Source organism: Bos javanicus, chromosome 16 (genome assembly GCF_032452875.1).
Source record: "Bos javanicus breed banteng chromosome 16, ARS-OSU_banteng_1.0, whole genome shotgun sequence".
In the NCBI taxonomy this organism is placed as follows: Eukaryota; Metazoa; Chordata; class Mammalia; order Artiodactyla; family Bovidae; genus Bos; species Bos javanicus.
The window spans coordinates 81,021,389-81,039,431 of record NC_083883.1 but is presented as its reverse complement, the minus strand read 5'-3'; the positions used below and the strand labels follow the sequence as shown (position 1 = coordinate 81,039,431).

Sequence of the window (18,043 nt, the reverse complement as noted above, 5' to 3'; positions counted from 1 at the left end):
GTGAAGAGTGGAGAGGAAAGGACAGCCTTGCTGGGAGGGTAGGGGGCTGAGCAGAGAGAAGGCTGTGACCTGGGTGTGCTCAGGCGCTCAGTCGTGTCTGTCTCTTTGCGACCCCACAGACTGTAGCCTGCCAGGCTCCTCTGTCCATGGGGATTCCCCAGACAAGAATACTGGAGTAGGTTGCCATGCCCTCCTCCAGGGGATCTTCCCGACCCAGCAATCGAACCAGGGTCTCCCGTACTGCAGGCAGATCCTTCACCGTCTGAGCCATTAGGGAAGCCCAAGAATACTGGAGTGGGTAGCCTATCCCTTCTCCAGGGGATCTTTCCGACCCAGGAATTGAACCAGGGTCTCGTGCATTGCAGGCGGATTCTTTACCAGCTGAGCCACCAGCCCCGGGGGCTGGATTTGGAGAAGGCAGTCTTGGCTCAGCCTAGTGGGCAGCCTGGAGGAGGCTGGTCTGCAGGGAGGGCCGGCCCTTTTGTGAGGCCAGGCAGGACAGAGCCTGGACCACAGCAACGGCCCGGGAGGGGCCCCAGAGAGTGCAGCTTCTCCACTCACCCCCGCCCCTCCCCTCCCCAGACCTGCCCCCTGTGTGCACCATCCCTAGCTGAGCGCTCCAGAGCCTGGGGCTTAACTATATCCTGACACACTTTGTTTTTAAAAAATATGTTTTTGTTATGATTCATTGTAGAAAATTTAGAAAATACAGAGAATATGAATAAAATGGAAACACCCACAATCCTGCCACCCAGACACGACGCTTACTATCACGCCGTCTCTCTCTGAACTCTCGTTCTTTTAAGCTCACCCTTCCTTTGTGATGTGCTGAATCTTCACAGATTGTGTTGGGGCCTGATCTATGGTTCCTTGAAGACTGGCACTGGTGTAGTCATTTTACCTTTAAGTACTTTTAAAATTTGAGATATAATTCATATAACATGAGTTGCTCTTTGAAAGTAGACACCTGAGTGGCTTTTTTTTTTTTTTTTTGGCATGTTTACAAACTGTGCAGACATTAACATCTCTGATTTCAGCGTATTCTCGTCCCCCTGTCCTGGTTAGCTCTCCCTCCCACAAGACACAGCCCCTGAAGGCATCGATCTACACGCTCTCTGCGCTTGCCTATCGTGGACATTTCTCATAAACGCAGTCACACAAAATGGGGCTTTTTGTGTTTGGCGTCCTTCATTTTGCATGTTGTCCAGATTCACCCACGTGGGTATCCGTTAGTCTGTCAATTCAGTTCAGTCACTCAGTCATGTCTGACTCTGTGACCCCGTGGACTTCAGCACGCCAGACTTCCCTGTCCATCACCAACTCCCGGAGATGGTGCCATCCAATCATCTCATTCTCTGTCACCCCCTTCTCTTCCTGCCTTCAGTCTTTCCCAGCATCAGGGTCTTTTCCACTGAGTCAGTTCTTTGCATCGGGTGGCCAAAGTATTGGAGTTTCAGCTTCAGATCAGTCTTTCCAATGAACACTCAGGACTGATTTCCTTTAAGATGGCTGGTTGGATATCCTTGATGTCCAAGGGACTCTCAAGAGTCTTCTCCAACACCACAGTTTAAAAGCATCAATTCTTTGGCACTCAGCCTTCTTTATGGTCCAACTCTCACATCCATACATGACCACTGAAAAAGCCATAGCTCTGACTAGCTGGACCTTTGTTGGCAAAGTGATGTCTCTGCTTTTTAAAATGCTGTCTAGGTTGGTCGTGGCTTTTCTGTCAGTACTACTTTCCTTTTTAAAAAAAGTATTCATTCCTCTGGCTGCACTGGGTTTTAGCTGCTGCCCTTGGGACCCCAGGACTCTGCTTCTCTGGGTGGCTGAATGATATCCGCTGTGGGGTTAGCCCAGGTCTGTTTACCTGTTGCCAGCTGGTGGACGTTGGGCTGTCTTCATTGTCTGGTTTTTGTGAATAATACTGGTGTGAACACTTGTGCAGATGCGTGTTAGTTCTCTCAGGTGTACAGCCAGGAGTGAAGTTGCCGGGCCGCGTGGTGACCGTGTGGGCGGCCGTGGGCAGACCTGCTAAGCCGCCTCCCAAGGCGGGCACAGCGCTCGCCGTCCCCCGTGGCGCCTCTGTCCGTTTCCACACTCGCTGCCGTCCGCGTGATTACGGTTTCCTCCTGGGTGTGAAGTGGCGTCTTGTGGTTTTGATTTACACGCCCTCGTGACTAATGGAATGGAACCTCTCCTTACGTGCGTACTGGTTGCCTTGTTTGGAGAAACCTCTGTTCAGAGACTTTGACCATTTAAAAACCTGGGCTGTCTTTTTCTATCGTTATTTATAATAGTTCTTTAAATATTCTAGACGCTAGTACCTTATCGGATGTGCGGCTTACAAATATTTTCTCCCATTCTGTGGCTTGTCTTTTCATGTTCTCGATACCGTCCTTTGAAGAACAAAAGTTTTTGATTTTGCTGAAGTCCAGTTTTTCTGCGTTTTGTTTTTTGTACTTTTGGCGTTTTATTTAAGAAACTATAGCCTGATCCAAGGTCGGGAAGATTTACGTTTTCCTCTAATAGTTTTATAGTTTTGAGTGTTTGATCTGTTTTAAGTCCATTTTTGTATGTGGTGTGAGGTTGAGGTTCCATTTCCTTCTTTTTCTCGCAGACGGTGAGCTCTTTCAGCAACTGTTTGATCACACCAAAGGCTGTTCTTTCCCCATTGAACTGTCTTCAGTTTCGTTCAGTTCAGTCGCTCAGCCGTGCCCCACTGCTTGTGACCCCATGTGACCCCGTGGACTGCAGCACTGCTTCCTGTTGACAGTCAGCTGACCACAAGTGTGTGAATTCACGGCTTCCCAGATGGCGCTAGTGGTGAGAGTCCACCTGCCAGTTCAGGAGACAGAAGAGACACAGCTTCGATCCCTGGATCAGGAAGATCCCCTGGAGAAGGAAATGGCAACCCACTCGAGTATTCTTGCCTGGAGAATTCCATGGACAGAGGAGCCTGGAGGGCTACAGTCCGTGGGGTCGCACACAGTCAGACACGACTGAAGTGACTTAGCATGCAGCACACACGTGTGAGCGCATTTCTGGATTCTCAGTTCTATTCATTTGACCTGTCTATCCTTAGGCCAGGGCCATCCGGTCTTGATGACTGCAGTTTTGTTACATAAGTTTTGAAATCAGAAAATGTGAGTCCTCCAACTTTGTTCCTCCTTTTCATGATTCTTTTGACTATTCTGGCTCCCTTGCATTTCCAGATGCACTTTTAGGATCTGTGTCAATTTCTGCAAAAAAAGAGAGGGAGGACACTGGGAGTTTTGATCAGGTCCTGTCGAATCTACAGGTCAGTCTGCAGGGTGTTGCCATCTTAAAAATCCATGGATATGAGATGTCTTTCCATCTATTTAGATAGTCTTTACTTTCTTTCAACGTTTTATGGTTTTCAAAGTATGGACTTTGTACTTTTTGTTGAATTTCTTCCTAAATATTCGTGTTGGTGTCACTGTACGTTGAATTGGTTTCTTCCTGATTGACACACACAGTGCTGTGTTGGTTTCTGGGGTGCAGCAAGTGGTCCAGTTGTACAAGCATGTGCACACGTGCACACATTTCTCGTAACAGACTAGTGTACGACACTGCAGACCGTTCCCTGTGCTAGAAGGAAGTCGTCTTACGTTATATATGTGTTCATCTATTTTATATATAGTAGTGTGTATATCGGAGAAGGCAGCGGCACCCCACTCCAGTGCTCTCGCCTGGAAAATCCCATGGACGGAGGAGCCTGGTGGGCTGCAGTCCATGGGGTCGCTAGAGTCGGACACGACTGAGCGACTTCACTTTCCCTTTTCACTTTCATGCACTGGAGAAGGAAATGGCAACCCACTCCAGTGTTCTTGCCTGGAGAATCCCAGGGACGGGGGAGCCTGGTGGGCTGCCGTCTGTGGGGTCGCACAGAGTTGGACACGCCTGAGCGACTTAGCAGCAGCAGCAGCAGCAGCAGTGTGTGTATGTTACTCCCAACCCCCTAACGCATCCCTCCCCTTTGGTGACCACGAGTGTTTTCTGTCTCTGAGTCTGTCTCTGTCTTGTAAATAAGTTCGTTTGTGTCATAGTTTAGATCCCACGAATAAGTGATATCGTATATTTGTCTTTCTCTGGCTGACTTGCTTCGTTTAGTGTGATAATCTCTAGGTCCGTCCATGTGGTTGCTGGTGACGTCATTTCATTCTTGTAAAGGCCAGTGGCGTTCCATTGTGTATGCGCACCACATCTTCTTTATCCGTTCATCTGTTGTACATTTAGGCTACTTCTGCGTCTTGACGTTGTAACCAGTGCTGCGGTGGACACTGGGGTGCGTGTGTCTCTGAGTGGGCTTTGTCTGGATATGTGCCCGGGCGTGGGCTCGCAGGGCACGTGGCAGCTCGGTTCTTAGTTCTCTGAGGAGCCTCCACACTGCTTTCCAAAGTGGCTGCACCAATGTACATTCCCACCAGCCGGGAAAGAGGGTTTCCTTTTCTCCACACCCTCTCCTGCGTTTATTATTTGTAGACTTTTTGATGAGGGCCGTTCACTCTGGTGTGAGGGGACATCTCATTGTAGATTTGATTTGCATTTCTCTAGTAATTAGCAGTGTTGAGCATCTTTTCATGTCCCGTTAGCTGTCTGTGTGTCTTTGGAGAAATCTCTGCTCGCTTTTTGTTTGGGTTGTTTGTTCTTTTGTTACGGAGTTGTATGAGCTGTTTGTTTATTTTGGAAATTAAATACTTGCCAGTCACATAGTTTGCAAATAGTCTCTCCTAGTCTGTAAGCTGTCTTTCTGTTCTGTTTGTGGTTTCCTTTGCTGTGCCAGTGCTTGTGGACTTGGTTAGATCCTGTTTATTTTTGCTTTTATCTCTATTGCCTTGGGAGACGACCTAAGAAAACGCTGGTCCAGTGTATGTCAGAGAATGCTGTGCCAGTGTTTTCTAGGCCTTCTATGGTGTCATGTCTTATATTTAAGTCTTTAAGTCATTCCGAGTTTATTTTTGTGTACGGTGTGAGGGTGTGTTCTGACTTCATTGATCTACATGTTCTGTCCAGCTTTTGCAGCAACACTCACTGAAGGTGAATTGTTTTCTTAATTTCACTTTTGGATTATTCATTGCAAGTGTGTAGAGGTACAGTTGGGTTTTGGTCTTGATCTTGTATCCTGCAATTTTGCTGCACTTATTTATAAGCTCCAATAGCTTTTAATCACGTATTTTAATGTTTGGGGTTTTGGTTTGTTTGTCGTGGTATTTTAATGTTTGAGAGGGGGAGTTCCAGCCCGTTTCTGCTGTATTTTGCTTGTCTATGTATTTTATAATGTGGACGTGAAAGTGTTAGTTGCTCAGTTGGGTCTGACTCTCTGTGACCCTCTGCACTACAATCTGTCAGGCTTCTCTTTCTGTGACAAGAATGGTCTCTCCATTCTCCAGGCAAGAATGGTAGAGTGGGTAGCCATTCCCTTCTCCAGGGGAGTCTTCCTGATCCAGCGATCAAACCCGGGTCTCCTGCACTGCAGGCAGATTCTTTACTGTCTGAGCCACCAGGGAAGCCATTATAACATGGACTTTAGTTTTAATTTGTGAAGATACACCTAACCCCAGCTCCCAAAATCCCATTCAGTCTGTTTTCTGATCCCTCACGTATTTGAGAATATGTTTTTGTGGACTTCACACATACTTGTCCAGCTATCTGAAAGTAAAGTTCGGGACCATTTTCCCTTAGGGTGCTGTCAGTGTGGCTCTATTTTCCCGGCACGTGGTCGCCAGGAAGGTCAGAGACTGGCCTCACTGTTTTGGTCCTTAGAGAGGAGCATGCGTCTTCTGTATGAACGCTTACAGGAGTTTCTCCGTTTATCTTTATAGAGTTTAGCCAGAATGTGCCCAGGTGTGAATCGCTTTTCCTTCAGTTTGTCTGGAACCCAGTAGACATTTGTAAAGTACATTTTTTGCAGCTTCGACAGATTTCAGAAATTACAGCTGTCGCGCTTGTTCTCCAGTCATTTCCAGTCGCCCCTCGCAGCTTCCCTGCCCGCCCAGCTCCGCTTGCATCCTGATTTCTCTTTGAAATCCACCTTTATTTCTCGCGTCCTGTGCTGCTGCCCCTCCGCATCTGCCGTTCCTCCCCCGTGCGTTTGCTCCTGTCTCACCTACACCGTTATTCCTTGTACCTTTATTGATGCTGATGAACCACCTGCTGCTTATTCCCGTTCAAGGAATAAATTATGTTTAGAGATTGCATCTTTTCCTGGGTTTTGGGATGCTATTATCATGTTCATGTTCTTCAGAATTAAAAAAAAAAAAAAAGTTGTCGCTTCTCTTTTTAATGATTTTGTTTAAACGTGTAACATGAAATTTACCGTCTTTGTGTAGTCAGGTGTGCGTGCGTGGCATGACGCGCTTCACATCCCTGGGTTAGCATCCCCACCGTCCGTCCCAGGCCTCCTTCCATCCTGCAGAACTGAAACTCCGCACCCGCTGCTGCTGCTGCTGCTGCTAAGTCGCTTCAGTCGTGTCCGACTCTGTGCGACCCCATAGACGGAAGCCGGCTGAACCCTCACTAACCCTGACCCCCGCCCCCAGCCCCCACCCTTCCCCTTCCGCCCTGTGAATTTGCCTCTAGGGAGCTCGCTTAAGCGGAATCACAGTTTGTCTTCTGTGTCTGGCTTATTTCACGCAGCATCCCGTACTCGGGGTTCATGCCCGTGGGAGCTGGTCGGAGTTTCCGCCCTTTCGGGGGCGGAGGCGTTGTCCGCCGCGTGTACGCAGTCGCGTGCTGGGCGCGTCCGGGTCGCTCCCACCTTCCGTGATTGGTTATTTTACTTGGGCCAGAGCACGTGTCAGATTTGGTCGCATGTTGCTTCTGGTTGGGGTCTGAGCTTTCATCTTCTTCTGTATCTTCATGAGTGTTTTACACTTTGCTCTGTTGTAGCTGAACTTGCTTGACTGTTTTGTGGAGAAGGCGATGGCACCCCACTCCAGTGTTCTTGCCTGGAGAGTCTCATGGACGGAGGAGCCTGGTGGGCTGCAGTCCACGGGGTCGCCAAGAGTCGGACACGGCTGAGCGACTTCCCTTTCACTTTTCCCTTTCATGCATTGGAGAAGGAAATGGCAACCCACTCCAGTGTTCTTGCCTGGAGAATCCCAGGGACGGGGGAGCCTGGTGGGCTGCCATCTATGGGGTCGCACAGAGTCAGACACGACTGAAGTGACTTAGCAGCTTGACTGTTTGACCTGTTTCTGGGGCCAGAGGCGAGGCTTCAGCGTGAGTGGGGCGGGAGCTCAGGGGTCGGCCCGAGGCCTGAGAAGACGCCGCGTGTGGGGGACCGGCCTCGTGGGGAGGGGCCGCGGCCCCTGAGGGAGAGCGGGGGCGGCCCCACTCTGGGCAGGGGGCAGGGGTGAGTGTCCCGCGGGCGCCGGCGCAGGGGAGAGACATTTCCCCGATGCAGTGAAGGCCGCGCCCTCCCGAGAAGCCAGCGCGGGAGGGTCACTCCGCGGAGGCACTCTTAAAGCCCCTGCCTCAGGGTCCGGAGGGGGCGGTGACGTCTGAGGTTCCGGGGACACCGGCAGCGTGCAGGGTCCTGAGGCCGGCCTGGCGGGCTGCGTCACAGGGGCCGAGGACAGGGTCACGGGGGGTGGGACACAGGGGGCGACTGGAGGCCTGAGCCGGGGAGACCAGCCTGCACGTGGGAGGTCCCGAGTCTGCATGAGCGGACAGACACATGGACGGACGTGGACGGGCCGACAGACAGAGGGGTCGGTGGGGGGACGAGAAGTGGGGCTGGGAGGAGCGGATGGACGCCACGCAGCTGCGACCTGCTAGCTGTCACCCTGGTCCGCGGGAGTCGGGGACCTGCGTCAGGGACGCAGAGCCGATGGCCTCCCCCGGTGCCCCCGGGCACCCTCTGCTCGGTCCCTGACGCACAGTCCGCCGGGGCTGCCCAGGACCCTGCGTGTTGCTCAACGTCTGACGTCACTGCCCCTCCCAGGGGGCGGGGTTTAGGAGACCCCAGGGCCCCTTCCTCCACCGGCGCCAGCACCCTTGCCGAGGGCCAGCACCCGGGTCCCGAATGGCCGCAGGACCGGCTAACGGCTCTCTGAAAGCCAGCCTGCCCTCTGGATCTGGGACGGTTGCCTTTCATGGTCCCCACCCCGGATTCCGGGATTGTCACCCACAAAGCTGGCCTTCTGCCCGGATCTGTAGGTCTGTGTCTTCAGGAGAAGTTGGTAGAGGCTGCCAGGCTCCTCCCCGCCTCCGCCTGGAGGATGGGTAATCGTCTTTATACACTGCTGCGATTAAACACACGAAATGGCCCGGAGGCGCGCTCAGGTGTCCCCTTTGATGTACACAAAGGAAGCGCTCTCCGCTCCTGGGCTTCTGGCCCATCCGTCACTCTCAGGGGTGGAGGGCAGGGTAGCGGGGCCTTCGCAGAGCCTGGAGGGCAGGTGGGGATTGGCTTCATCTTAATAGTCTCTCTTTGATCTGCTGGGAGGTTGCCGGCGAGGGGAAGGATCTTATTAGGTGGCATAAAAAGAACTGACGAAACCGCTTTCCTCCGACAGACTCAGATCTTCCTGTGTAGGGCGAGGCGGTGTGGTGTCCCCACCCCCTCTGTTGGGTGACCCCGCACCCCCTCTGTTGGGTGGGGACCCCACAGCCCCTCTGTTGGGTGACCCCATACCCCCTCTCTTGGGTGGGGACCCCACAGCCTCTCTGTTGGGTGGGGGCCCCTCTGTTGGGTGGTGTCCACACTCCCCTCTGTTGGGTGGGGACCCCACAGCCCCTCTATTGGGTGACCCCACCCCCCGTTGGGTGTCCCCACAGCCCCTCTGTTGGGTGGAGACACAGATGGAATAAGAATCCCTTTCCTGCACCCCCCACTCCCACCCACACCTGCAGCAAAGCGCAACTGAATTTCTGGGGGCCTAGTCATCAGTGTCCACTCTGCCCCCGACTCTCTCCATCACCTCAGGGCACTTCCCCTTGGGGTGCTGGTCCCAACCCGCTGGACTCAGCATTGCACACTGTGGGAGACCAGGCGAGGGGACCCCTGAGACCTTGTCTGTGGCTGCTCCCCAAGGGACCAGGGCGGGAGGGCAGGGACCCCGGGTCCCAGGCCAGCCACCTTCTCCGGCTCGGCCCTTTCCGTACTCTTGACATTGACCGTCCCTGAGCCCTCCTCCTGGGTCACAGGGTCCCTCTCAGCTCTCACTCCACGAAGGTCTCTTCATGGCACGCCATCCTATGAACAGTGGGGACGCACCCCAAAGCCCACCAGAGCAAACCAAAGCCACACAGATTGAAGGCCCCCTCGACGAGTTTCAGGGAGCGCACACACTGGTGCCCCAGCGGCCTTCACGTTAATCAGAGAGGAGCATGGTAACGGTCCAGGGCCCAGCGCTGACCTGGGCCTGCCTTCAACACGCACGCTGAGCATCTTCCCTGGAGCCCCATCCTTTTGGCCAAAGCTCCCTGAGTTCCAAGCCTGTGTCCCCGTCCCAGAAGTTTCTCTCAGAAAGCTGTCTTCTCCGTTAATCTAAAGGCTGCCAAGCAGTGTACACCTGGATTTCTAAAGTCACCGCGGCAGCTCCCGTACCGGCTGCCTCCCCGGTGGCTCGGTGGTAAGAGTCTACCTGCCAGAGCAGGAGATGGGGGTTCAATCCCTGGGTGGGGAAGATCCCCTGGGGAAGGAAATGGCAACCCACTCCAGTATTCTTGCCTGGGAAATCCCATGGACAGAGGAGCCTGGTGGGCTGCAGTCCGTGGGGTCACAAAGAATCAGACAAGACTGAGTGACTGAGCATGCACAATTTCCATATTCTGAAAGAGGACTACCGCCCCAACCGGCAGATTTAGTCACCCTGAAACGCGTGTGGGCCGTGGTGGGAGGGTGGCCACCCAGAGTGTCCGCAGGAGGCCGCACGCGTGCTCAGCCAGGCCTGTCCTGGCTCAGAGGGCACAACCAGGAGCCGTGTCTGCAGAAGGCCCGGCCTCCCCTCCCAGGCCCGCCCCTGAGCCCAGGGGCTGTCCTCCGCGTGCTCCTGCCCCCGAGCCCCGCGTGCCCCAGGGCACGCACCCCCTCTGTGCCGCGTGGACACAGCCTTGCACGCTCACGCCACGGCCGCACCTGTTGCTGCTTTCTCACCTTCGTGCCTCGAGCCGGGGAGCCCCTTGGGATGGGCACTGGTGTGTCCTAAACAAACAGGCTGGGTTCTCAGAGCTGGTTGCTGCCAGGCATGTGTGTCAATCCAGGTGAACTCACCGTAGAGACAGTTCCACAGGCACAGCGGCCTCCCCCCGCTGGTGGAGGGCCCCGGGGGCCGGGGGCAGTGGCTTCTGCTGCGCCGTCTCAGGCCCAGAGCAGTCCGCCTGCCCCCGGCAGAGGAGAGGGCCTGGGAGCCCTTCGCCGCCCCACCCTTGGGGCTGGATTGGAGGAGAGGCTCAGAGGGTACCCCGGGAACACTCTGGGGTCCCCTCCTCTGGACTCAAGGCTCAGTGGCTACTCCCAGGGCAAACATGCAGCCTCAGCCCCGGGGCCCCTGCGGGACTGGCCTCCGCGGCCCTGCCCGTTCTGGTGAGGGGCCCGGCCGGTTCACAGGAGGCTCTGCTCCAGGCGGCCTGGCAGCACTTGGCCTGTATGGCTGCCGCGGCGTCTGCTCCGTGCAGCTGGGGTGGGGAGGGGCCCGGCTGGGGGTTGGCGTCAGTGTGTGTGGGGCAGTGTGTGTGTGTAGTGTGTCTGGGGCAGCGTGTGCAGTGTGTGTGTGTGTGTGCAGTGTGTCTGGGACTGTGTGTGTGTGCAGTGTGTGGGGCGTGCGGCCCTGCTGGGGGCCTCAGGAGGCGCTCGCTGTTCCTCGGTTACCCGCCTGTGTCCCCTGACCATGGCCTCTGCCCCTCAGGAGCCTTCTCTTCGGGGGGCCCTTGGCTTGTGCACCGGGGCCCCACCTCCTGCCTGCATCCCTCCCCTCCCGAGTCACTGGGGGCCCACCGCCTCACCCTCAGGCCCTTCTCTCACCCCCGCAAGCTTAGCCCAGGCACCTGATCCCCTTCCTGCCTCGGGCTTGCTCCTCCTGCCCTCCTCCAGCACTGCCCCTCGGGAGACCCCTCCCCTGGGAACCAGCTCAGATGTCACCTCCTCCGTGAGGCCTTCATGGGTTTCCCGCAGGCAGAGGGCAGGCCCCAGCTGCAGAGCATTTCCCACACACTTGATTAAGTCCCAGCCATGGGTTTGGAGCCACATACTCCTTGCTGCAGGCAAGGAGGCAAACACGACAGCCTTCCAGGTTCTGGGTGGGGGTTCAGTAGGAAGGCGCGTGTGAAAGGCTGGCCTGCCTGGCGAGGATCCCGCAAGGGAGTCGATGGCCGAGGTCTTTGTGTTGCTGATTAAAGGACAGACAGTCCAGGAGCTTTTCCAGAGACAGGCTGTGTGCAGCTCATGCCGGAGCCCAGCACTGAGCCCAGGCTGGCCTGGCACTCAGAGCCTGTGAGCGCTTAGTGGATTCAGTCAGGCCACCAGGCTGCATTTAATCCAGCCCGACCAAGCTGAGGGCTACTCAGTGACTGAACAGAGATGAGGGGACTTTGGGGGGCCCGGTGCTTAGTGGGGGCATGCCAGTGGCTTTGTGGGAGCTGAGTGAGAGCAGAGAGGTCTTCGGGGGCAGGGTGTGGGGAGGGGGTCAGCGTGCAGGGGCACCTCGGCGTGAGCTGGCCGTGTCTGCTTGGCCCCAGGTGGGCCAGCCCTCCTGCCAAGCCCGCCCCCCGGCAGCCGAGCGCCCTCCTCCCAAGCCTGCCCCCTGGCAGCCGAGCGCCCTCCTCCCAAGCCCGCCCCCCGGGAGCCGAGCGCCCTCCTCCCAAGCCCGCCCCCCGGGAGCCGAGCGCCCTCCTCCCAAGCCTGCCCCCCGGGAGCTGCGTGCCCTCCTGCAGAGGCTGGCGCTGCCAGCGGTGCTGATGAGGGCGGCCCGGGCATGTCCTCGCCGCCCAGCCGGTGCCAGTCTGTCCCCAAGCCCCCGCCTTCCCTGTGGCCGGCCCCCAGCACCCGCCGCTGCCAACGCCGCCTCAGGCACAGGGTCACTGCTCCGAAGTGGCTGCTTTCTTTCTCCACCGTGAGGACCTCCCCCAGCGCCTCCCTGCCCTGCCCTCCCTTCCTTGGCGAGGCCTGTGTAGGCCCCATGTGCCGTGGGTACGGGGCTGGGCCCCGGGGCCTCCAGCGAAGAGGCTGCCCTTGGTGTGGCTGCAGGCTGGGGGTCAGCAGTCTGGTGCCCCGGAAGGGGCCCCGTGCTTAGGGCCTCCTGCCCTCCTGAGTCAGGATGGCCTCGAGGAGGAGGGTTTCTGGTTCAGGGAGCAGGACGCTCCTGGGTGTCCCACCCAGTGGCTCCCCGTGGCCACCCGGACTCTCGGGGCTCCCTGCCTGCCCTTCTATGTGTGCGGTTGGAGGGCTGCGTGCAGGGAGGAGGCGGCTGCCCACAGGGACTCCTCTGTGGGAGCGGTGGGGCAGGCCCAGGAAGGGCCCCGCCAGGGTGGCCGGGCCAGGGCGCTGCTCAGGGCGAGGGGCAGCCCCAGGGGAGCCCTGGGAGCGCCGGCTAGAGGAGAGGCTGGCTGCTCTCTGAGGGCCGCCGGCTTCAGCCAGTGGCCGCTCCTGCCCTGCTGCCCTGCGTTCTCTCCTCCACGTGCCTGACTTGGAGCGGGAGAGGCCCCCCGCCCAGAGCAGCGTGGACTGGAGCCTGCCCTGCCGCCCTCCGCCCTCCCCCTTCCTTGGGTCCTGCCGGCCTGCTCTCAGAGCTTGGGGAGCAGGCAGCGGGCCCTAGCCTTTTAATGGATCCCTGGTGACGGGCGTGTCAGCTGGTGATCCACTAGGACTCCCAGTCTGTTCCTCGGGTCTTGTCTCTGACTGAGATCTGGTGGGATATAGGAGGATCAGAGAAGGAAATTCCAGAGGGTCTGTGGGGTCAGTCTAGGGCTCTGTGGGCTGCAGGGACTCTGCTTTCTGGGGGAATGTGGCCCCTGGGCTCAGAGGTGCTTCCTGGTAGGGAGCCAGGCTGTGGAGCGGCGCTGAGTGTGAGTCCAGCCCGGCCACTGACCCGCTTGGGGCAGCCCTCTCTCCTCCTCTGGGCTCCGGGCCCCTCGGGCATGGTGGGCGAGGCTGGTGGCTCCTTGAGCTCCGAGGGAGCAGGACCCGAGTCTCCACCTGCTCTTCTGGAGGCTGTGGGTGAGTCAAGTTGAAGACGGCCACCTGGAGCCTGGCCCCCACCCCCCTCGGCTGCCCCGGCTCCTGGCTGGGGTTTCCCTGAAGGCGCTGTTTGTCCTCACGGCCAAAACCACCAGGAGGATCTGCAGTTGCCAGGTCCCCCGCCCCTCCCTGGGGTCCCCCGCCCCTCCCTGGGGTCCCCCGCTCATCCTTGAAGTCCCTGGCCCCTCTGGATGTCCTCCTTGTTAGAAGGAAGGGGTGCTGGGGGGTAGCCTCTGAGCTGTGCTTTGTGTGTGAAGTGAAGTGAGAGTCACTCAGTCGTGTCCGAATCTTTGTGACCCCATGGACTATACAGTCCATGGAATTTTCCAGGCCAGAATGCTGGTGTGGGTAGACACTCCCTTCTCCAGGGGATCTTCCCAACCCAGGGATCGAACCCAGGTCTCCCGCATTGCGGGTGGATTCTTTACCAGCTGAGCCACAGGGGAAGCCCAAGAATACTGGAGTGGGTAGCCATTCCCTTCTCAAGCAGATCTTCCCGACCCAGGAACTGAACTGGGGTCTTGTGCACTGCAGGCGGATTCTTTACCAGTGGAGCCACAGGGACGCCCCCACATCAGGGAAACACTGTGTGCATTTCACCTGAACAGTCTCTCAGATGGGTAGTGGTCAAACTAGTCCGCTGAGGAGACCCAGCCAGAGGTTAAATGAGGGATGTGTGCCTGGATGTGTCTGCTCACAGGACCCCAGGGGAGACCCGCCACGTAAAGCGCACACTCGTGGGACCTACGCACTCTAAGGAGTTATTCCCACCGACTGGGCCCAGGGCAAGGGCGTGTAACTGGGAACAGTGACATCTCGGGGTCCTGGGTGTCACGGAGGGGGTGCGTCTCTGCCTGGGGGGCCCAGACGCCCTTGAGAGGCAGAGCCTGAGAGCCAAGCTCCAGCCCACTCGGCCACCCCCGTCCTGCAGTTGCTGGACCTTTGGATTTGACCTGAGCCGTCTGAGGTCTGTGCCCACTCCTGGCCCGCGCTGGCCCTGTGTCCTGCCTGCGGCCCTCGCCCGTAACACCCCGCCCCTCTGTCCTGGTCTACTTCCCACCTTTCCTTAAGGCCCTTGGCGTGGGCTGTGATCTGGGGGGACTCAGGGCTCCGCTCACTGCCCAGTCTCTGGGAAAGCTGGGACGAAGGTGCCGCCCCCCGGGGTCTCCAGGGTGTGAGGGGTCTCTGGATGGGAGCAAGGTGGGGGAGAGCCCCCACAGTGTGGAACGAACATCTGAGCGAGTCACAGGTGCACTCATCCTGCAGGAAGGTCTGCCCGGGTCCCCAGGCTGGGGGCCGCTCCCCTGCTGTCTGTGAGCCCCGCGGCCGGGAGGTGTGGGGGATTCTCCCTGGAGGGTGGCCTGGAGCCCCGGGCCTGGGGTGATGGGTGTGCGGACCCCAGAGCAGAGCCCCAGCACAGGAGGAGGCGCCTGGCTCACTGTTCAGGCTCCCCTCCTGTCGGCGTCACTCCCGCCGACCCGAGCATCAGCAGACACCGCTGCACTCAGCACTCAGTGGATGACCTGCGGTCGGGTTGGAATTCAGGTGCTGACTCGCCGGTCTGGGACAGGGCCTCAGACTCTGCCTTTCCGCCGAGGTCCCAGGCGGTGCTGAGTTGACAGTCGACGGACCACCTGCCAGAGGAAGGTCTGAGGCACCCAGCGATGCCATGGAGGGGATGGCGGAGCAGGCGTGGCCAGCCTCCTCGACGGGGCGGCAGGCTTTGTGTGAGCGGGTGAGGAGCCTGGGCCGAGGCCGGGGAGGCGCAGGGGCAGGGAGCACGTGCTGCGTGCCTGCCGACCTGCACGGTGGTTAGAGGTGTGTCTTGTGGAGCCGCTGCCAGGCTGGAAGCCCAGCTGTGCCGCTTACTGGACATGTGATGGGGCTGCACGTGGCTTTTCTCCTTTGGGAAATGTGAACCTCACAGGTGAGGATTAGACAGCCTGATGCATACAACGCCCCGGGACTCAGTGGGCTCACTCTCAGTACCCTGGGCCCTGAACGCTGGCAGGGAGGAGGTGCGGCCACGTGGGGCCGCGGGTGCTCATCCCACGGGCCTGCTCTGCGAGGGTCTGTGATGGACCCTGGGGTGGGGCGAGGTGAAGGGCGCGTCCGTGTGGGGCTGATCAAGTCGCCCGGAACTGCCAGCTGACGGTCCTGTGCGAGGGAGCCTGCACCTTGGCTCCTGCACCTTGGAGGGGCAGGGACATCCCAGGGCCGGGCAGCAGGGGCACCATCAGGAAGGGACTCTCCAGGGACCCGACCCTGCAGTGGTCGAGCTCACCCTCGAGCTCCCAGGACGTGCCCATGCCCGCTTCTGGGTGAGGGGCTCGTGCAGAGCGCCAGTCCCTTTGCTGACATGTCCCCCTCTGGAACGGCCCCTCCCTAGCACCGGAATCCTGGCCACGGCAGTCTTCCCTTTTTAGGGTAAAGCCCTTCCTGGCTTCCTGTTTCCTTGAGGCAGGGCCCCTGAGCCCCAGCCCCGCCGGCCTCGCCAGCTGCCCCTGCCCTGCTCCCTCCCACCCCTCGCCTTCCTGAAGGCCCTCGTGGCTGCTCGTCGCCCACAGGCCTCCCTCTGCTGTCCCCCTCACTAGCTAACTCCTCCTCGTCCGGCAGGCCGCTGTGTGGCATCCCCTTCTCCCGGGGCCCCTCCTAACGCGCCCCTGGCCGTCACATTGCTCTGGGACTGTCAGCCTGGCCTTCCCACTGATGCGGAGGGCAGGGACAGAGCTGATGCTCGTCCAGCCCTTTCCCACCTGCCTGTTCGTGGAGGCAGATTGCAGGCCCCCTCAGGCCTTCTGAGCCAGGCATCCTGGGCGGGGTCTTAGAATTTGCTTCCCCCTGTGGCCCCCAGGTTAGTAGCCACAGTTGGGCCATCAGGTTCTGGGGACAGTGACCAGAGGGACAGGCCCTTACCGAGGGGCTTGTAGCCGTCGGGTCAGGTGTGACGTGCGTGGAGGTCTCTCCCACTGCAGGCTTCAGGGCCTGTCTTGGTCCGTTTGCCCTCTCATCCGAGGCTCCGGGGTCGGCCTGTTCACCCATAGCCCCCTGCTGGCTGGCCTGGCGTTTCTCCCAGGGATGGGGAGGGCACTGGTGAGCAGCTCAGAGCAGATGGAGCCCTGCTGGCTGCTGGCGTGCGGGCTTGTGCTGCTGGGGCGGGAGAAAGGCCCCCACCACCCAGCACTGCAGCCTTCCTTGGGGCCAGGATGAGGGGGCCTGGGGCTGTGTGGTTGGGGTCCAGGGTTTCCATGACATAGGTGCCACATGCCCACGCAGAGGACCAGGCCTCGGTGCCAAGCCCCTCAAGACAGCAGAGCCCACGGGCAGCTCCACGGCCACCGGCCAGCTTGCCTCGACCCTATGGGACCAGCTGCCGGAGGTGGGGCTTCAGCCCAAGCCCCAGCCCAGGAGGCACAGGGTAAAGGCCTGGCGCAGTCCTGAGAGGCCGGGACGGGCTGCTCAGCTGGCAGAGTCCTCCTGAACTCGTGTCCGAGGTCCTCCACCTCCCTGGACGCTCGGCTGTGGACAGGCTGTCCCCTGTCTGCCTGTCCAACATCCAGCAGTCCCCATAGGCATCAGCCAAGCAGGGAGCCCCGTCTGACAGCTAGCCCTTGAGCTGGGGGGCAGTCCCAGGGGGCAGGGGCACCGTGATCTGTGTACAGGGGTCAGGCGCCGGGGAGCAGGGGCGCCGGGGTCAGGTGCCAGGGATTGGCTTGCGGCTCTGAGAAGCTCTTTCCTTGACTGTGTCCATGGGTGGGACTGTCCCCAAGTCGATGGGGGACCATGGTTGCTTTCCGGCCCTGCCTGGAGCGGACGGGGCTGAGAGCCAGCGTCCTCAGAGCAGGGGAGCTGCAGCACAGACAGGGAACCTGGGCATGAGGGGTACTGTGGTCCTGGGCTGTGGACCAGCGCTGGGTCACCAACAGGGATAAAAAGCATAAAGGGCCTCGGGCTGGAGCGGAGGGGCACCCAGGACCTGAGGAGCCGGGCCGTGGAGCCCGGGGGGCCCGCTGCCCCGGCCCAGACTCTCCCTGTCCCCTCCTGCAGGCGCCTGGATGCCAACCTCATCTCCCTGGTCCCGGACAGGAGCTTCGAGGGGCTGACCTCCCTCCGCCACCTGTGGCTGGACGACAACGCCCTCACCGAGATCCCCGTCAGGGCCCTCAGCCACCTGCGCGCCCTGCAGGCTGTGACCCTGGCCCTGAACCGCATCGGCCGCGTCCCCGACTACGCCTTCTGGAACCTGTCCAGCCTCGTGGTGCTGTGAGTGCCCGCCGGCTTTGCTCAGCGGTGTCCCTGGGGTTCCCGTGGTAAAGTGAGGTGACCGTTCCGGGCTGTCAGGAGGCCGGGCGGCACTGGAAGTGCTTTGAGAGGCTGGGAAACGAGTTCAGCTGCTGTTTCCTCTGCGGTTCTGTGCACAGGTTGTAACTGCCACGCTTGGGAGCGCACTCCGGGAATGACTCACCGCTCTTGATCGGTGACGGGCGGGTGCAGCGTTGTGCTTTGGTGCAGGGCTGGGATAAGTTCCCTTCATCCGCCAGCCTGGAGAAGCAGCAGAGAGCCTGCGCTTTGAGTAAAGAGCAGAGCGCTGCCGGGGGAGCGCCCCAGGAGACGGTGTGCCAGGCAGGGCCTGCGGCCTGGGGCTCACTGCCCCCCCAGGACCTGCGGGCACGGGTTAGCTCCTGGCTAATTGCCGTGGACAGTTACTGAGTTCGTAGGGCAATTACCCAGGGCTTGGCGACTGTGTGTAATTGCTCTGGGTTACAGACTTACTGCCACGGGAATGTCCAGACTTTGTGAAATGGGCGTGAGGCCTCCTCTGCTCTTGGAAATCTGGTT

General features: G+C 59.0%; 1 protein-coding gene across 4 annotated transcripts in view; it reads left to right on the top strand.

Moving 5' to 3' along the window:
• Nucleotides 1-18,043, top strand: part of LGR6 (leucine rich repeat containing G protein-coupled receptor 6) — an 86,786-nt gene that overhangs the window by 39,758 nt on the left and 28,985 nt on the right. For all 4 annotated transcript variants that reach the window (XM_061381752.1, XM_061381751.1, XM_061381750.1 and 1 more), the window contains one exon: nucleotides 17,252-17,467. In XM_061381752.1, the coding sequence (XP_061237736.1) occupies nucleotides 17,252-17,467 (216 nt within the window). The remainder of the gene's footprint in view (nucleotides 1-17,251; nucleotides 17,468-18,043) is intronic.